The sequence below is a fragment of the Sebastes umbrosus genome, chromosome 14 (genome assembly GCF_015220745.1).
Source record: "Sebastes umbrosus isolate fSebUmb1 chromosome 14, fSebUmb1.pri, whole genome shotgun sequence".
Classification (NCBI taxonomy): domain Eukaryota; kingdom Metazoa; phylum Chordata; class Actinopteri; order Perciformes; family Sebastidae; genus Sebastes; species Sebastes umbrosus.
In genome coordinates this window covers 25378461-25395900 of record NC_051282.1, presented here as the reverse complement: position 1 = coordinate 25395900, position 17440 = coordinate 25378461, and the positions used below count along the sequence as shown (strand labels likewise).

Genomic DNA, 17440 nt, shown 5'->3' with positions numbered 1-17440 from the left:
GCCTAGGCGATGAAAGGGGGCGTGTGAGGAGGAACCAGTCATTTTCATGGCCAGTGCTATAAGGACAGAGAAATGTCTCTTAAAGGGGGAGGGACACACAGCATTCAATCAGCTGTAGTTGCTGAATACGTTGTCTTTGAGGCTGAGGAGTAGATTAATAAAACACACCCAGATTTCCAAACACAAAATCCAGCGTTTGAACTGTAGCACTGCTCAAACCGCCCTCAACAGCTGCACTTCCTCCCTTCGCCCGGGGCTATGTAAGAACATAGTGTGCTCTACCTCTCCACACACTTGCACAAACAGTCACTCATGCGCAAACACACCCAGACAGAGGAAAACAACTATGGGGCCAGGTCAGCCGTCACATTGCATGGCATTATATAAGCCATCAGCGTGGACAGGACACACCGTGGCAGGATTTTGTTTTTTTGATCTCCTGACCACATCGGCCCTCACATGTTTGGGGGCTTGGTATGTGTGCGGCCAGCCGGGGGGAAAGTTGGGTGCATGTGTGGCATTCTGCACCAGTGACAACTGCAGCGCCTTGCACCTGGCTTACTACTGCTTCAGCACCTCGGAGAGCTCTCCCATCAGGAGAAGGAGCAGATGTGTGTGTGGTAGCTATTTGAAAACCTAGCTGCATCCTGCGAACAGAATTAATATGCATCGCTTTACTGTCAGGGCAAACAGAAGACAGACCGACCTGGAAGGCAGCGCCGATACACCAACAAGCTGACAATGCAGCAACTGTGGGAGACTGTCTTTCAGCAGTCTCCTCTGGTGCCTGGAGGTGGCAGTGGCAGCTAGTGTGCACGTTACGGACGGTATCTCGGTGTAGATGCAAAACAACACACACTTTACATGTTCCCTCGCATACTCATAGACACATCACTGCAGGCTATAACCAAGGTGGTACTGATACCAGAGAGGAAAGATGTTAAAAATGGTGCCTTGACTTGCTCTCGGAGCTCCTCCCACTGACTCGGTCAGTGCAAGCCAGTGCTGACTGTTTGATTATTCATCTCTCCATGTGTAACCAAGCACTTTAGTTACATAAGTCAGCCTCTGGGGGAACTAGAATAAGAATGAAGTGGATATAAGCAGCAGTCAGGGTCTCCTCTATGTGTTCTCTGTGTGATGTTGTGGGTTTTCTTGGTGTCCTACCCGTTTAAGGCTTGTGTGTGTCTGTGCAAATGCATACTTAACAGGTTTCATGCAGTATTTAAATCACCACCAAGTATAATGTCTTGTTGAATATAAAGCCATTTAGCAACACCGTCACATAGTGGTGGACGGAAGTGGAGAAGTTTGCTAGTTACGAAGCCAGGTCGAGGTGTGTTGGACTGATTTCAGGGATGTTTTATGATGACAGCCAGGGGGGAAAAGCAGATGCATGATGTGTTTTTCACGTGTTCAAAAGGGGCCGCTTCAAATTGGTTGGACAGGTGGAAGACATTTGGGTGAAAAGCGTGACTGTGTGAATTCACTGCATGCGTGTCAGAGTGGGAGTATATGTGCTTAACAATAGCAGCAGGAATCCAGAAGGATATGGGAGGAATAATGAATACATGGTAGCCAGCATAACTCACACTAACTTGTTTTGCTCAGGTATGTTTGTTTTTCAGGCACAAACACATCCCCACACAAAACGTACACACACGCTTCCTTTGTCTGCATCATGAGACTCGGGGCTGAAATGTCATTCCATTAGTGCATATTTCTATGTCTGCATATGGTTTGCACATGCATCTCATTTTATCAGGCCTAAACACATGCAGGGGCCCAATCACTCCTTCCTGTGTGTGTGTGCAGAGCTCTATTCTGTCAGGTCTGTATGCTTTAGTCATAGATTATACTATACAGGTTAGGGATGTTCCTAACGACTAATTTGACGTTTAAACAGAAGTTTAAACTTAGATTAGTCGACTACTAAAAGTAAGAAAACGCTCAGAAAAAAGTCAAAATAGATCACTTTAATCTATAAGGTTAGTGCTTATGGGCCATTTGAAATCCTAATATTTCAGTAACCAAATCATATTTTAAACACCACCGGAAGCAATTTGTCCCCAGAGTCCGCTCTGGTTGCTCTGTTAGGAATACGTCTCACGAACCCGGTGTGCGGTGTAATATTTGATGAAACGCCAGCGGGGACCGTAGTCTAAGAGGAGTGATGGTTTGGCAACGCTTATAGGCTACCATTAGTATCTTAGTGTGCAAGTTTTATTACCTGCCGCCTTCTCTTCCCCCCACCTCCATCTCTCTCAAACACACACAGCGAGCGACGCATGCTCAGCCCTAGTCGACGTAAAGTAAAATTAATTGTCGCTGTCCTCAGTTCAAAAGTCGAAATTTACTGAAAAAATATAGATGTAATAATTTCCAATGAAATATTCTGCTTCAATCCATATTTGTTGGCGTTTAGCCTTTCAAAAATGACTTTTCCACAGCAGTCAAAAGCCTGTTTACTCTCCTGCATGCACCAGACATTCAAAGCTTCATTCGAAAACCTCAATCAACACTTTGAATGTAAATGAATGACATGATACAGCCCTAGCTGCTGGCCAATCCAGTCGATCAGAAGATAACCAGACCGAATTCTGAACCCTATTTTGTAAAGAGGAGGTGGAGGCAGGCGGAGGCCGGGGGAACGCGGCGGAGTGGAAGTGAGTCAGGAGCAGCTGATGAGTTCAGATCCGAGCCGTCGCTTCTGGAGGAAGAGCAGTAGCTCTCCACAGCAACAGCTGATATAGCATATGTCAATATGTCATTTTAATGTGTACATTAAAGAGGACCTATTATGCTCAATTTCAGGTTCATACTTATATTTTGGGTTTCTACTAGAGCATGTTTACATGCTTTAATATTCAAAAAACGCTGTATTTTTCTCATACCAGCTGTGCTGCAGCACCTCTCTGATTGGTCAGCTGGCCCACTGTTGTGATTGGTCGATCAAACCTAACTTTTAGGACTCCGCTTCAACTCTGCTCTTACCAGCTTTGAGGGTGTGCCAACAGAAAACAATAAACTGTATCACACTAAAGGAAAGGGACAAAGCACAAAAGCATCATAGGTCCCCTTTAATAAAATAATACGTTTAACGAACGAGTATTTCTGGTGCCGACTAGCGAGGGTAGCAATGCTTTATCAGCTAGTCGACTAATCGCGCACATCCCTAATGCAGAAGTAGAGTTCAAACAAATTGTTGTTAAATCAGGAGTTTGTTACGAGCTTAACTGAAATATAATTTATTGTCTGTCCATGTAACCAAATGGTGAGAAAGTTCACCAATCGCGTACTCATGTCCAAATGAGTGATAAAACATTTCAACAAAGTACAAGGAAAGCACTAGGCCCATTGGGATATCACAAGTTCAACTTTTTAACATGCGATTTTGGTAACTGACTATCCTAATATGCTGGTATTGATTAAATATTGTGATACCAACTGAATAGTTAAAACAGTTGAGTTGAAAACCGTTGATAGCCACTGATTTAACTGACTGCATTAGTCCTTTTGGCCCTCTTTTAAGAGCTTCACATGATTTCCATAACCAACTTTGGTTAGTTTTTCACTGTTACATAAATATATAGAAATGCATGCATGTATCCTTCATTACAGTTTTCTCTTTCCTAGTGTTGCCAGGCATCTTATATGAAAGTAAAACCTCTACTAGGACATGAATGTCTTTTTCAAGTGGTTGATCTGTTTCCTTAAAGGTGCTATGTGTTGCATTTCTCTGTCATTGTTGAATTAATTAATGAGGATTATTACGTCAGAGGTGAAACATTAATATCTCATGGGATTGTTAGTGCTGGTCTTCGGCAGAATTTACATTTCCTATAAACTGTGTTGCTTCCTGTTGCAAAGAGAGTCCTTAAATCCTCCGTCTAGTTTCCTCCTCTATTTGACTCAAGAGGATAAACATATTTTCAGTCCGTTCATTCATTCAGCCGTGTGTTTTCCAGTGTGATAAACTGCGAGCAGCTTTTGTGCCATTTGTGCAGAAGGAACAGTCACTCTGATTCCTTTTGTGCTGCAAAATAATCACCCAATTCAGCAGATTTCCTTCAATATCTGAAACCAGACAGCCCACACTGCGAAATGCAGAATAGAGGCCAGTCTCCTCTGTAATGACCTGGTACATTAATTATAATAATGTCTCGAATAAATGAATTATTGATGTTAAATATTACACCTTTACATGCAGTGAATGCCCTGGTCGTGTAGTTGGTGAAATCAACTCAAAAAGTCCGTCCATCAGAGACAGAGTTGATACTCAGACCATTTTCTTTCCAGCAGTGTGCCCTTGCCTGGGCTGTCAGGGGACGGACATGACAGGCCTGTAATGCTGATCCATGGTGGTCCTCCTGGGCTCTCACTCCCAGTTAATGACAGTTATCATGGCTCTCTGCAGGCCAGCGAATCCCTCTTCCATCTGCAGTCATTCACAGAGAGCGTGGCTAGAGAACGGCAGAGAGGATGCACATGGGTGGAGGATACGGTACCCTGCCATTAATCGCGCTGTTCCTTTTGTTGTCAATTGGAGACTGACATGTGTGTGCACACGTGTGATTGCCGAGTGCTTCCTCCTCTGCATGTTCAGCCCTCTCTCATCGCAGTCTGATGCTTCTTGCTCTGCAGTTCTGCTTTAGCTCTCCTTTTCCCCAGAGCATTTTCTTTCCCTCCCTCTGTCCTAACTCATGATCTCTCCCCTCTCCATGCAGCCTGTAACAGAGGGTTGCTGTCGGACGTCTTCCTCTCTTGGGAATCCGGGCTGTGTCAGAGCACAGCTCACTTCTCCTTCAATGCAGCTCCTCTCGCTCTCCCAGTGGGGAAAAAAAGAGGAGTGCTAACTCTAGCCGCTCTGCATCCCTAGACGCTGATACATATAGAACAAGTCTTTTAAAAAACAGATGCTCAAATTACATCTTGACACCAAAGATGAGCTAACCACTTGAGCCAACAATTGATCCGTAACGATTGTCCTTATGCATTCTATTTACACATGCACAAAAGCAGTGGAGAATCGATATTTGGCTTGGCTTATATACAGGAAGACAGCTCTCTGTCAATTACCTGAAGCTGTAATATGTATTCAGCTGTAAGCTGATTGTTTTCATTGTCGTTCTGTAGTAGACAAATATCATTGTAGCTCTGAAAGTTTTCTGCATGTGTGTGTATGTTTATTATGTAAATTCTTTGGCTCTGCTCTTGCTGTCTCCTGACTGACCTGTAAAGCTAAACCTAAAGGTCACACTTCTCTCCTGTCTCTATCTATCTAGTCTGCTGTTGTATCCTAAGCACAGCATCCTGTGAGTGTATGCGTTTTTGTTGGAAGCCACTTGGTGCAGCTCAGGCAGGGCAGATGGAGGAGCTTGTTTGCCCCTGCAGCACTGTCCTGAATTTAAACGCATGCTCATAGAGATTTGGGGCTCTTTCTGCTCTCTTTTATGTGTGCTATGCTTCCCCATTAGGAAGCACTGAGGGGAAGTGGAAGGCAGTTAAGTGGCTGAATGATGGCGGCAGCTAGCCTCCTTTTGCAGATGGTGACACTAGCATCCACAGAGTTTTCACAATCACTGACTTCGATATATTGCTGTCAAATTTTGTTCACTTTGACTCGGCACCGATCCACTGTGCGCACGAGTCCCTTCTCCTCCAGTTTATCTCAAATGACTTTATAAACGCCACTATTTTTGTGGACTTTATTCAGCTTTTTCTGGATGTTCTTTTTGGCCCAGATGTCAAGCAAACACCGGACTTCTGCAGAAGTCCAGGTCAGTCCTCTCCCACTCATGTTTACCTGTCGTTTACCTGTGTTCATCTCAACAAATGAGAAGCATGTTCCTGCAATAGAGGAAGCTGCAGTTTCAGGACCGCAGTCCTAGGACCGCATGTGTAGGACCCTAGTTTTTCGCAAAGCCTACTGTCTTCAGTGTAAATACTTGTTTAATACTTCTTGTTTTACCATTTCAATGAAGTTTAAATAATCATAACAATTAAACTAATCTGGCTGCCTATTGACCCCCACAAAAAGTGTTATCAGCCAGTCAAATGTCAATAATGTCACATGTTATTTCTATTAGGTTTTAATTGCATCTCTGGACTCTTTGAGACCTTCAGAGGTTCTGTCGTACTCCGCTGTACAAACAGGGAGGTAGTTTGCAAGCAATTTGTAAAAGTAACATTACTTATTTTAACCCAAACCATGATCTTCTCTTTCCTAAACCTAAGGTAGTAGTTATATTGCCTAAATCTAACTGTTTCCGTGGTGGCCACACAGTTTTCATGGTCATTTCACATAGGCTATTTCTAATTAGGGGCTAATTAGAGTACGACTACTGCGTTCACAACTGCCCAAACGAACCACTCCAGAGTTCGATTAAAACTGACTAAATGTTGGTTTGTGAAAGCGCCCTAAAACTTCCCACAGTCTTTTTGCTGTATATTCCATGCAGTTTAGTCATTAGTACCTTGAGGACATATTTCATGTCAACGTAGCCTTCCTAACAGACACAAAGCTCAGTCTGTGGCCACTGACCACACATCAAATGGAGACTTTTACATAACACAATAGCTTCATAATATATGTCCCTATTTGTGTCCGGTCTATGAATACCAACTGCAGCCGAAACTGTATCTCACCCTCTCCTCTTTGTCTCCCCCTCACTCTTTCTCAAGACGATTTGATTGCAGTGGTGTGTAGTTTGGCACACTGCCCGCCCTGCAGCACTGTCATTACTTGGTCTCTTGGTCAAAAACAAGAAGCTGTGTGTGTGTGTGTGTGTGCATTTGTGCATGCATAGCAACCACACCGGCAAGAAAGAGAGAAAGTGAAGTAAAGATGAGAACTCACAGGGAGAGACACTTCTGTTTTGCAGGTTTGTGTCAAAGCATACAACATTATCTGTGGTGTGTTCGAGCTCCTCTTCGTGGACTTGGGGTCGCTGCTGTCAGGAGCAGAAACAACAGCCCACTGCTCTTGAGTTACCACGGAAACTCCAAAGTTATCCCATGCAGCCCAGTGCAACACCTTGACTGGGCTTTCTGTGTGGGTTCATATCTGAATACAAACACATGGCTCGGCCCTGGCCGCGATGCAAGTGTGGGAGGCCACACTGCCTTGAATAAAATCCCTATTTTCTCTCTGCAGCCTTCCCTGCACTTGTTTGTCCTCTCTACCTCTCCTACACATGTCCATTTGGAACAGATTTGTTGAATGCACGATGAACTCTATCGTGTAAACCGGGTAGTAAATATCCCAGCAGCTGTAGACGTGACATTCACTTGCTTCATCTACAGCTGCACAGCAACAGAAAGCCCTACCTCGCTAGTGCATGCTTTATTTATGATGTACCATGAAAAGCTCAGTGGCTGTGCTTAACGCACTACATTGTCATCTTGTACATAACATGCATGAACACACATACACCATTGAATTTGAGCATTCCTTAGGTTTCCTGCATCCTCCTTGAGCCCCCGCATAAATTTCTCTCGCTCTGTTTATTACTCTCTGTCAGTGTGTCTGGTATTTCAGCAGCAGGCGCTATTGCATTTTATGGCTGTTATTTAGTTGCATGTTGAGAAACATGCATTATCAGCTCTTGCTCTGTGACTGTGAAGGACGCCGCTAATTCTTTCCTGCCACAGATGACTGCATGGCCATAATCTGACAGCACGAGCAAGGCTTCATTAATCCAAGCTGAAGGAGTCACAGATTAGTTGAGTGAAACCGATTCGGAGCAGGAGTGCAAAGTCACGCTTAATATTGATAAGTCTCACTTTTGAGAAATGCAAAGCAACAGCAATGGCCCCCTCATTCATCCTCTTTACACCCACACATCTTTTCCTCCCTCCCTTCATCCCACTGCCTCTTCCTCATCGTCGGCCTGAATTTGCGGAGGGGCCTCCATCGCTCTCCCCTCCCGTTTGTCAGGACATGGCTCATCTTCCTTCAGTCCTGAAGACAGCTTTTTAATAAAGCGGGTATGAGCCCGGCTTTAAGTGCTTTATTTTCATTTCGCCGTGCAGCTGCTGAAGTAATGTGTGCTCCTCAAATATTTATGGAGGTTACCGGGTCGTCGCTCTCACAGTTCTTTAGAGAGAGTGGGAGATGAATTCCTCAAATGTCGCACTTATGAAAATAGTGCCACTGATTTTCCTCTGGATGACCATATTAGACTTTCTGGTGGTGAATGACGAAGTAAGGTCTGTTGTAGTTAAAACTACATACAAAAAAATCAAGCTACCAAAACTGTAGGTACACCAACAATTGCAGGATGATGAGTATTTTTGATCCTCCATCTCTTCATCCATTTTCAAACCATTTGTTTTGGTCATGGTGGTGAAAGGATGAGCAAGAAGCACAAACGTCGTTTGTCTCTGCAACTTTCTCCAAATATTTTAGGGGGATTCCCCCAAGCTCTGTCTGCCCTGGAGTCCACACTCAGCCAATCATGCACTTGTAAATACTTGCTGGCTGTTTTTTCGATCCAAACGCCCGCTTAGAGATATTTCAGCTTGATACCAGCAGGCTAGTAGAATCTCAAATAGAAGAGGCAGAGAGGTATACTCTTGTCAGAGTCCAGTGTACATGTGGATCTTATGAATGCAAACACAGCTCCGAATGTAGAAGGACAAATGGCCGTCTGTTACGACTCTACAGGAAACAGTAGTGGTGGTTTGCCAATTTCCATGATGCCTTCATTATCTGCGAAAGAGTAAAAGTTCGGTCCACTGTTTAGCGCCTGTGTTCACCATCTGCTTCATCAGTGGAGGCTTGACAGTTACCAGTTACCTCGGCCTCGGACTCGATAGCTTTTCAAGGTAGACAGCTTATCAAGATGAATGAGGTTTTGTGGTGGGACGAAGTGGGCAAGATCGTACACTTTCTACTTCAAGGTGAAAAGTTGCATATTGTTGCTTTTAAAACTTAATATGAAGAGATGTATTTTTGTGGGAGATGATCTTTGCTGAAATAGGTATAGAAAGATGGTGTGTAGTAAGGGCATAACAATAAAAAAAGGCGGAAACAGAACCATTGATCAGCCCTGGGGCTTGCACGTCATGACAGCCAACTTAATAGAAATTGCAACATGTGGATGTGTGTTTTATGTTGTGTCCTTCAGTGAGCCCTGAATCACCACTCCCTCTGATTCAGCATGTGTCATCACTGTCCCTGGCACCATCTGCACAGTGTGCTTCCTCTCTACTCTGTCCACCTTCCTCACATCCATCCACCCATCCATCCATAACCGATGTGCAACACATTGGTTAAAAAATGCTCACAAGTTTCCATTGAATGGCTAAATAACATCGTTATAAAGTGCTGAATCTCCATTGGAAATTAGGCTAATTTATCTGCGTAATGGCAGAGAGGAAAAAATGCGTGTTTGTAATAGTTGTATTGATTCTTGGATGTGAATATTCATCCCTGTTTCCCCTATCAGCCTCTACACAATGTGTGCTGTCACCGCCCACGCAGGCTTTGTGTTGTGGTATGTTTGGTGGATCCAGAAAGGGCGCTGCTTGGGTTAGCTTCTCCATCTTTTCCACTTCACAGTCACTTTGACATTACAGACACACAAGCTGTTACAGCATAATATAGACGGGAGGGTGCTCCGGTGTACGAGGCACCAGCAAAAACGTGTTTCTTCCAAAAGTGGGGAAATATAGAGGGGGCATGAGGTTTACCGCACCGTAAACGCCAATCAACTAATATGTGTTGGCCAGCAAGGTGGTTACCATGGTGATGTGTTGGCGGGTCAGTGCCCAAAAACACACACACATGCTGTAGTTCTTAAACCAGGCTTCAAGTAGGAACCTAGATGCATTGTGCCTGTCTGTTTTCATTGTGTGTGTGCGTGTAGGGTTTATGGCCGTGACCTCATGGTCGAGCTTTGGTCGGAGCGGTACTGTTTGGGCCACAGGAGCTGTTGGGTCTGGAACAGTGCGTTCCCCACAGCCAAGTGGGTCAGGACCGCAGAGTCTCAGTCAGTGAGCTGGAAAAGTATGCACACACAAGCATCACACGCCACAATTCCTGGTGGACCCAATGGGCACAGGAGTGCCATGCTTGTGTTGTCCTCACAAGGATAGAGAAATAAAGGGAATCCTGGAGTGTTCGAGTCCTCTTCTTCAACAGGCTATAGCCGGGTTTCCAGCAAAAAGTTCTTGGTAATTTCAGTCCCGGGACTATTTTTTAAGGAACTAAAAGAGTCCTTCAGCCCATTGTTGTCTGCATTTCCGTAGCGGTCTAAAAGCCTGCGAAAATTAGTCCAATGACGTATGAAAAAGCAACATCACATGGGACGAGGGCTGCTCGCAACGTTAAATAACATGGCAAACTGAAGTCCAACAGGCAACAACAGCTGTCAGTGTGTCAGTGTGCTGACTTGACTATGACTTGTCCCAAACTGCATGTGATTATCATAAAGTGGGCATGTCTGTAAAGGGGAGACTCGTGGGTACCCATAGAACCCAATTTCATTGACATATCTGGAGGTCAAGGGACCCCTTTGAAAATGTCCATGACAGTTTTTCCTCGCCAAAATTTAGCGCAAGTTTGGAGCGTTATTTAACCTCCCTCCCGAAGAAAATTAGTGGCGTTAAGACGATTTTACATTATTATCGTTAGCGTTAACTTTGACATCCATACTTTTAATGTTATCAAACAAAGAGAAATGCTCTCCCCTCGTCCTAAAATGATACTAGAGTACTTTCTTGTTTTATGAATGAAGTGGTACAGTTGAAGCAGCGACGCTGTGCGTGTGTTTTACCATAAGCGACGGTCATCCCTGCAACTCGAAAAGTTCCTGTACTTTCAGAAAGAACTACCCCCGACCAGGGCCATTTTACTCTGTAAAAAGGCTCCGGAAAATGTCTCTGGACTGAATTTAGACCCTGGTCCCTGCGGTCGGAACGCATTGAGTTCCTCAAAAGGTCCCTAGTTCCAGGGGGAAGTTCCTGCGGTCGAAAACGGGGCTTATGATAGATAGATTTACAGCAGATGTAGAAAGGGAGTAAACATGGAGGCCTGGGACTTGGGCATTTCAGAAGTAGACATGTTGGCATAATGCAGTGTGCTGCTGACAGATGGTGGAGTTCTGACAGATTGCTGTGGTTGGCGAGTTAAGTTTACTTGTGGGTATAGTGCTTACGATGACAGAGGAGTTCAGAATATTCACTTTCTGTTTTTTTTACAAGAATACATGTTGTGAGAGAAACCGTTAATGAGAACTCGGACCAGAGATGCATAAATAAGTTTTATTTAAACAACTTGGGAAAATAAGAAGTAATGGATTTGCTGTCTATAAAAAGGGAAAGCTCTTAGCCGGGAATTTCCGACCACCAAAACATTTCTTAAGATGTGTGTGAGCTTAATTTGGGGAACTAACCACAAAGTATGTAAATTTACCATCATATGAAACGCCTTAACGTCTTAATAACGACTCCACTGATTGAACTCATGAAGATCAGCTTACTTACTTAAACTTTGAAAACAGTTGCGTGACGTCTTTGTGTCTCTGGGGGGAGCTGTCTATAGTTTTCAGGAAATAACCCTGATGATGTCATAGTCATTTTTTTACACACAGCCTGTTTTTTTGGCGACTACGTCCACTTCTCATATACAGTCTATGGCATTTACCTGGCCAGGAGATTCTAATGAAAGATGCTATTGAGGTGTGTTGTGGGAGTTGTAGGCCATTTCCAGCATTTTTTGGAGCTTGAACAATACTAGGGACTAAAAGTCAAGGATTGTTCTCTTTATGTCTTTCACAAATTGCTCAACTACGTGGAAGCCCAATACTCAATTGCTGTAATAGGCCTTAAATTAAAATATTCCATAAAGCAGCTCCATCGAGAGGTGATCCCTCTGCTAATGAAAATGACATTAGGGCGATCTTTAAAGTAGCATAATAGTGACCAGTTAAAAAGTGTGAATGGACTATTACTGAACAGAATGGGACACTAAATAATACATACAGACAAATGAGAAAATCAATGCTCCATGAGCTCATTTTAAAGCATTAAATATGAAGGTCAAATATATGTGCACGTTATATTTTCTCCAGCTGTGCTATGAGATGGAGGCTATATTGATGCTCTCCTCATCGCTCCCAGTAGACGGCTAATGCAGGCAGTGGTTAGGTGATGTAGTGCAATAACCTTTGAGTGTCCAATACTTCATTGATTGAGGTTGAGTCCCGCAACCATTTGTTGTTTGGATGCTACAGGTGTACAAATGTTTGTTTAAAGATGAATGCAGTGGGCCCTGATGTGGATGTTAATGAAAAGGCATGTTGGTATGGAGTGAAGAATGAATGTGTTCAGTGAAGGTTTCAATCTCTTTCTCTCTTTCATCTGTCCCGGCAGGAGGTTTAAAACTGTAAATCAGATTATATGGATGTCCTCAGCTACTGGAGGCTAAAAGACAAACTGACACATGTGTGCTGCACATATGCACGCAAGAAAAACAGTGACAGATGGTGAAAAAACTCGCACAAAGCCCCGAAATAAGTACGCACAATCACCAATGAGCATGTGTGTGTGCTCTCTGTTTATTGCTCACAGAAAACATTTCTTTGACAGACTGCGGTTGAATTAGACCTTTTTCGAAATGCTTTGCACTCAAAACAGAACTACGTCACATTGTGTGCTGTGATTTAATAGCATTGTGTGCATTGTTCTGGAAAGCAGTTATTCCAATTAACTAAATTATGGGTTGTGTTTTGAGGGCGATTTTTGCAGAGCGTTTCAGAAAATGAGAAGCAGATTATAGATTTGCGGTAAGCATTTTCATTCATCGGTTGTTTACATTGAGACAGAACGAGCCACTACACCTACTCTGGCGCTGCTTTATTAAATTATTATCCAGAGGGAGTCATTGTGTTTGTGGGTGGTGTGAAACTCTTTGCCTCGATGACTCAGAGTGCATAGTAACTGCTGTAATTAAGCCACAGGAACCTGATTCCCTATTCAGAGTTACAGATTCTAGCGATGAATAGGAAGCAGAAGAGAATGCTAATTATGAGTCTCATGCTCCTTTCTTCAAGCTGCCAATTAAACGGTCACAAATCATCTGTGTGTGTACAAATCATCTTTGTTTCCATTTAGTTTTAATTTCCTGTATGATTGCAGTTTGCCATTTGATCTGTGTGCGGCTCCACCTTTTTAACACTGGCGTCATCCTTTCCCATGTTGCAGATGGGGCTCCGCTGAGCGAGCTGTCGTGGCCTTCATCTCTGGCGGTGGTCGCTGTCTCCTTCTCCGGCCTCTTCACCTTCGTCTTCCTCATGCTGGCCTGCCTCTGCTGCAAGAAGGGCGACATCGGCTTCAAGGTGAGCTCACTGCTGCCCCCCGCTGGACGTGGTGAGGAGAGCACAACTGTGTGTGTGTGTGTGTGTGTGTGTGTGTGTGTGTGTGTGTGCACGGTGGATGGGAATCCGTGATTTACATGTGAAAATAACAGAAAAGGAACTAATACTTGTAAAGTATCAAATATGTGTTTCTAGTTCTAACACACACTGTACAGACATGAAAAAAAAAAACATCTAAAAGCCTTGAATATATTTTAATAAAGTGTCATTCAACCTCTTTTTAGTGTGCCACTAAGTAAAGGCTGAATTGAGGTTGAAATAAAGCAGGGCTGCAGCTAAAGATTATTCTTTTATTGTTGAGTAATTTGTTGATTTTATTCTTCAGTTAATCACTTAGTCTATGAAATGTCAACCAAAAAAAAGTGTAAAAATGTTTTGCAATGCCCAACCAACAATTGAAAACTCAAAAGTATTCCATTTAAAAAGGATAAACAGAGGAACTTAAATCCGTAAATGGAAAGAGCAAATTTGATTGATTTAATTACTTAAATGAATAATTTGTTGCCCACTGTTTTCCTTTCAATCTACTTATCAATTCATTTTTTTAAGCTCTAAAATAAATGTGTCAAGTTTGAGTGCCAACTTAAAAAGAAAAAGAATTGAAAGGGAGCATTCCTGTCCATCACTTGGTACATTAAAAGATTTTTTTTAAATTTCCTGAAAAAAGTCATAATTAAATGTAAGGGCTGCAACTAACAATTATTTCCATTATCTGCCGATTATTTTCTCAATCGTTTTGTCTATATAATGGTGAAAAAGTGGTGGTGATGCCTTTTTAAATATGTTGTTTCGTGCTATCAACAGTCCAAAATCCCCAAATAATCAGGTTACTTTCCTGTATGACAGAGAAAAGCTTCAAATCCTCAAATTTGAGAAGCTGGAACCAGAAAATGTTTGGCATTTGTGCTTAAAAAATGACCTAAATTTATTATTTGATTATCAAAACAGTTGCCAATTAATGTTCTGTCAATCTAGTAATCGCTTAATAAACAAACCATTGCGGTTGACTAGAGGAAACACTTTGGTACTGTGTTAATATTTACATTAGAACTGATTCTCAGGAGACTTCAGTATCATGATCGTATTGATAAAGACCCCTAACTTACATTTACTGTAAATGCTGAAGGACTAATGCCTCGTACCCTTGGTCCCAGGCTGCCACACATTGTCTCTATGTTGCCTTCAGCTGCCAGCATGACTCAGCCATGCTGTGTCAAACATCAGCGCTGCACTGAGCGGCTGAGGGCTAACAGAGACTGACACAAGCGGGGGGCATACGGAGAGGGAGAGGGAGGAGAAACCCCAGAGACCGTACTGGCTGCTCCTTTTCGTTACTAGCTCCCTCATTAACTCGCTGCTCATATTATGGCATTAGCATCAAAACATATTTTTCATTTTGGTCGGGCCTTTTTAATGTCTGTAGCTCTTTTAGCTGGAGAATGGATAAATTACAGCCCCGACTGAACAGCCGTCTGTTAAGATCACTTATGCAGAATCATTTTGCAATTTGAATAATTCCTCGTATGAATTATGGGGCTAGGAATGGAGGGAATAAAAGGACAGGAGGAGAGAATGAGAGAAGAGCAGCTTGTTTTCTTGTTCATGTATGTGGTGAGAGTCAGGTCTGTGCTTCGGCATTCACACTGAGCAGTGGGAGCAGCCTGTGGGAGGTAGACACTGCTGCAGGGATAATAGTGTCACTAATGAGCCCGGCATAGAGGAGGCCCATTAACAACTTCTGAACTTTTCTTATGTGTGTGTGTGTGTGTGTCTGTCCCACGCCAGATCGCCTCATTACGTGAACGTGTATTTTAATAACCTGCAGGAACGGCAGGAGTCTGGGTCTGTGTCGGCTGATGACAGAAGGATGGCTCTAGCTGCTAAAACAGCAATAGTTGACTTATTTTGTTATGATACTGTAAACCACGGCCCCACCTTGAGCCTGGTGGATTTAAATATGTATTGATTCCTGCAGAGGTATTGTCTTATAGCACCGTGTCATCAGCGAGTTCAGGGTGAAAGAGTAGCTACAGTACAGCTGCCCTCGAGCTGGAAAACAATCAATATCTTTCTCATGGACACTTCAGCGGCGCAGAGTGACAGTTACAAACCACTATGCCGCCCTGACTATGTTGTTTTAGTCCTCGTATGATTGTCCATTGTGATTAAGCGCAGATTAATCGCACATTTTTTATCTGTACACGATGGAGAGTAAAAGAGGAGTGGGAAAATATGCTTGCTTAATGCAACTGTATGTATATATTTATTACTGGAAATCAATTAGCAACACAAAACAATGACAAATATTGTCCAGAAACCCTCACAGACTTGACTACGACTTGCATAAAACTGCATGTGATTATCATAAAGTGGGCATGTCTGTAAAGGGGAGACTCGTGGGTACCCTTAGAACACATTTTTATTCACATATCTTGAGGTCAGAGGTCAAGGGAACCCTTTAAAAATGGCCATGCCAGTTTTTCCTCGCCAAAATTAAGCATAATTTTGGAGCGTTATTTAACCTCCTTCTTGACAAGCTAGCAATTTGAATTTAAAATATTCTTAATTTATTCGGGTTATGCTAAAATTGTACAAAACAAATAGTTACTTTAGTGAATACAAAATGATGCTTGTTGTCTTTATCATAGTTCACTGTAATTCCACATAAGACAAACTATCAAATCATCTGCTTTCTCTCTTAGTTTGGCAGCAAACCTCACAGAATGGTTCCCCCCTCTTCTTCCCTTCTCTTTGGCACCGGCCCGTCACTCAAGAGCTCACTTGTAAGGTGTGCATTCGTGTGGGACCTGCAAAAATTGCACCGTTGCGCCCGTCCAAAAAGCTCCATTATTCCTCTCTCCATCACGGTGCTCTTACTGGAGCGCGTAGTGTGAGGCTGGGTATTAAGTGCTTTCTAAACTGAAGGCTCTCTGGGGAGCTATGCAACGCTGACTCACAGCCAGGTGCTCCGCTTTCACACTTCGCTCTGAGGAGAGTGGCAGATGGTTCTCTTGAATGAGAAAACACACATTCCTATGTATATAGACACACACACAGTGGTGTTTTAGGACACCTGTAAACACACACACACACACACAATGAGCCATTCAAATATTTCATATTAGTCCATCCTGCAACCCACTCTCCTCCTCTCCTCCTCTCCTCCTTTCTCATTTCCTCCTGTTTCTCTCCTCATCTTTTTCTCCTTTCTTTACCTCTGTGGTTGCTGCAAGTGGGAGATAGGCTTGTACCAGTTCATTAACCAGCGGATGGATGGATGGCTCAGTGCTTGTGAACAGAGCACCATTGCCAGCCCAGTTTCCCAACATAGCCACAGTCTATGATGACAAGATGGCCTTGAATCGCTGTGGGATGTTGCTTCGTGTGGTAGGACGTGGTTAGAACAGCATCAAGAGGGGCTTTGACTGATTTATTAAATGAAATTCAAGAGACTTTCAATGTCTGCTATGACCTAAACAATTATACAGACGAGGACATCATCATAAGTGCAGCATAAGCTTGCCTCAATGACTAATTCATGTGTATGACCTTCTTTAGTGCTGACCTACTGAGGTTATAATTGACCCTCTCTAAGTCCCGCCCTTTTGCGCTCTGTTCTCCAGTTGAGCAAGCTTGGAACCCGCCAGAACCTCGTTCAACTTTCCCCTTTCCTGTTATACTTAGATATGCTATGTCTGTTCAAAGGTGACATTATTAAATAAGTCACATTGGTGTCACAATCTTCACGGACACATTGTATGTAGTCACGGATACTACGAGGACCTTTCATTTTGTGACGATTTTGGTGGTCCCCGTGGACAAAAGTGTTTCTGAGCACCAGATTCCCTTTGGAGAACCTCTCCTTTTAGTGCAGCAGGGTCTGACAGTCTGCCCCGCGCAGTCCTTGTCCTGGTTCTCCCATGCTTCCCTTCCCATCCAGAGGGCCCAGCAATACGGCCTGGGCCTTGAGCAGGGTGGTGTCGGCTCCCAGCGGGGACCGGCGGAGCAGCGAGGCGAAGCTCTGCTCCTGGCCGGAGGAGGAGCAGCAGCTGCTGGAG

At 43.5% G+C, this 17440-nt stretch overlaps 1 protein-coding gene across 3 annotated transcripts in view; it reads left to right on the top strand.

Moving 5' to 3' along the window:
* aatka (apoptosis-associated tyrosine kinase a) overlaps window positions 1–17440 on the top strand; it is a 39626-nt gene that overhangs the window by 5474 nt on the left and 16712 nt on the right. For all 3 annotated transcript variants that reach the window (XM_037793392.1, XM_037793394.1, XM_037793393.1), the window contains exon 3: window positions 13210–13343. In XM_037793392.1, the coding sequence (XP_037649320.1) occupies window positions 13210–13343 (134 nt within the window). The remainder of the gene's footprint in view (window positions 1–13209; window positions 13344–17440) is intronic.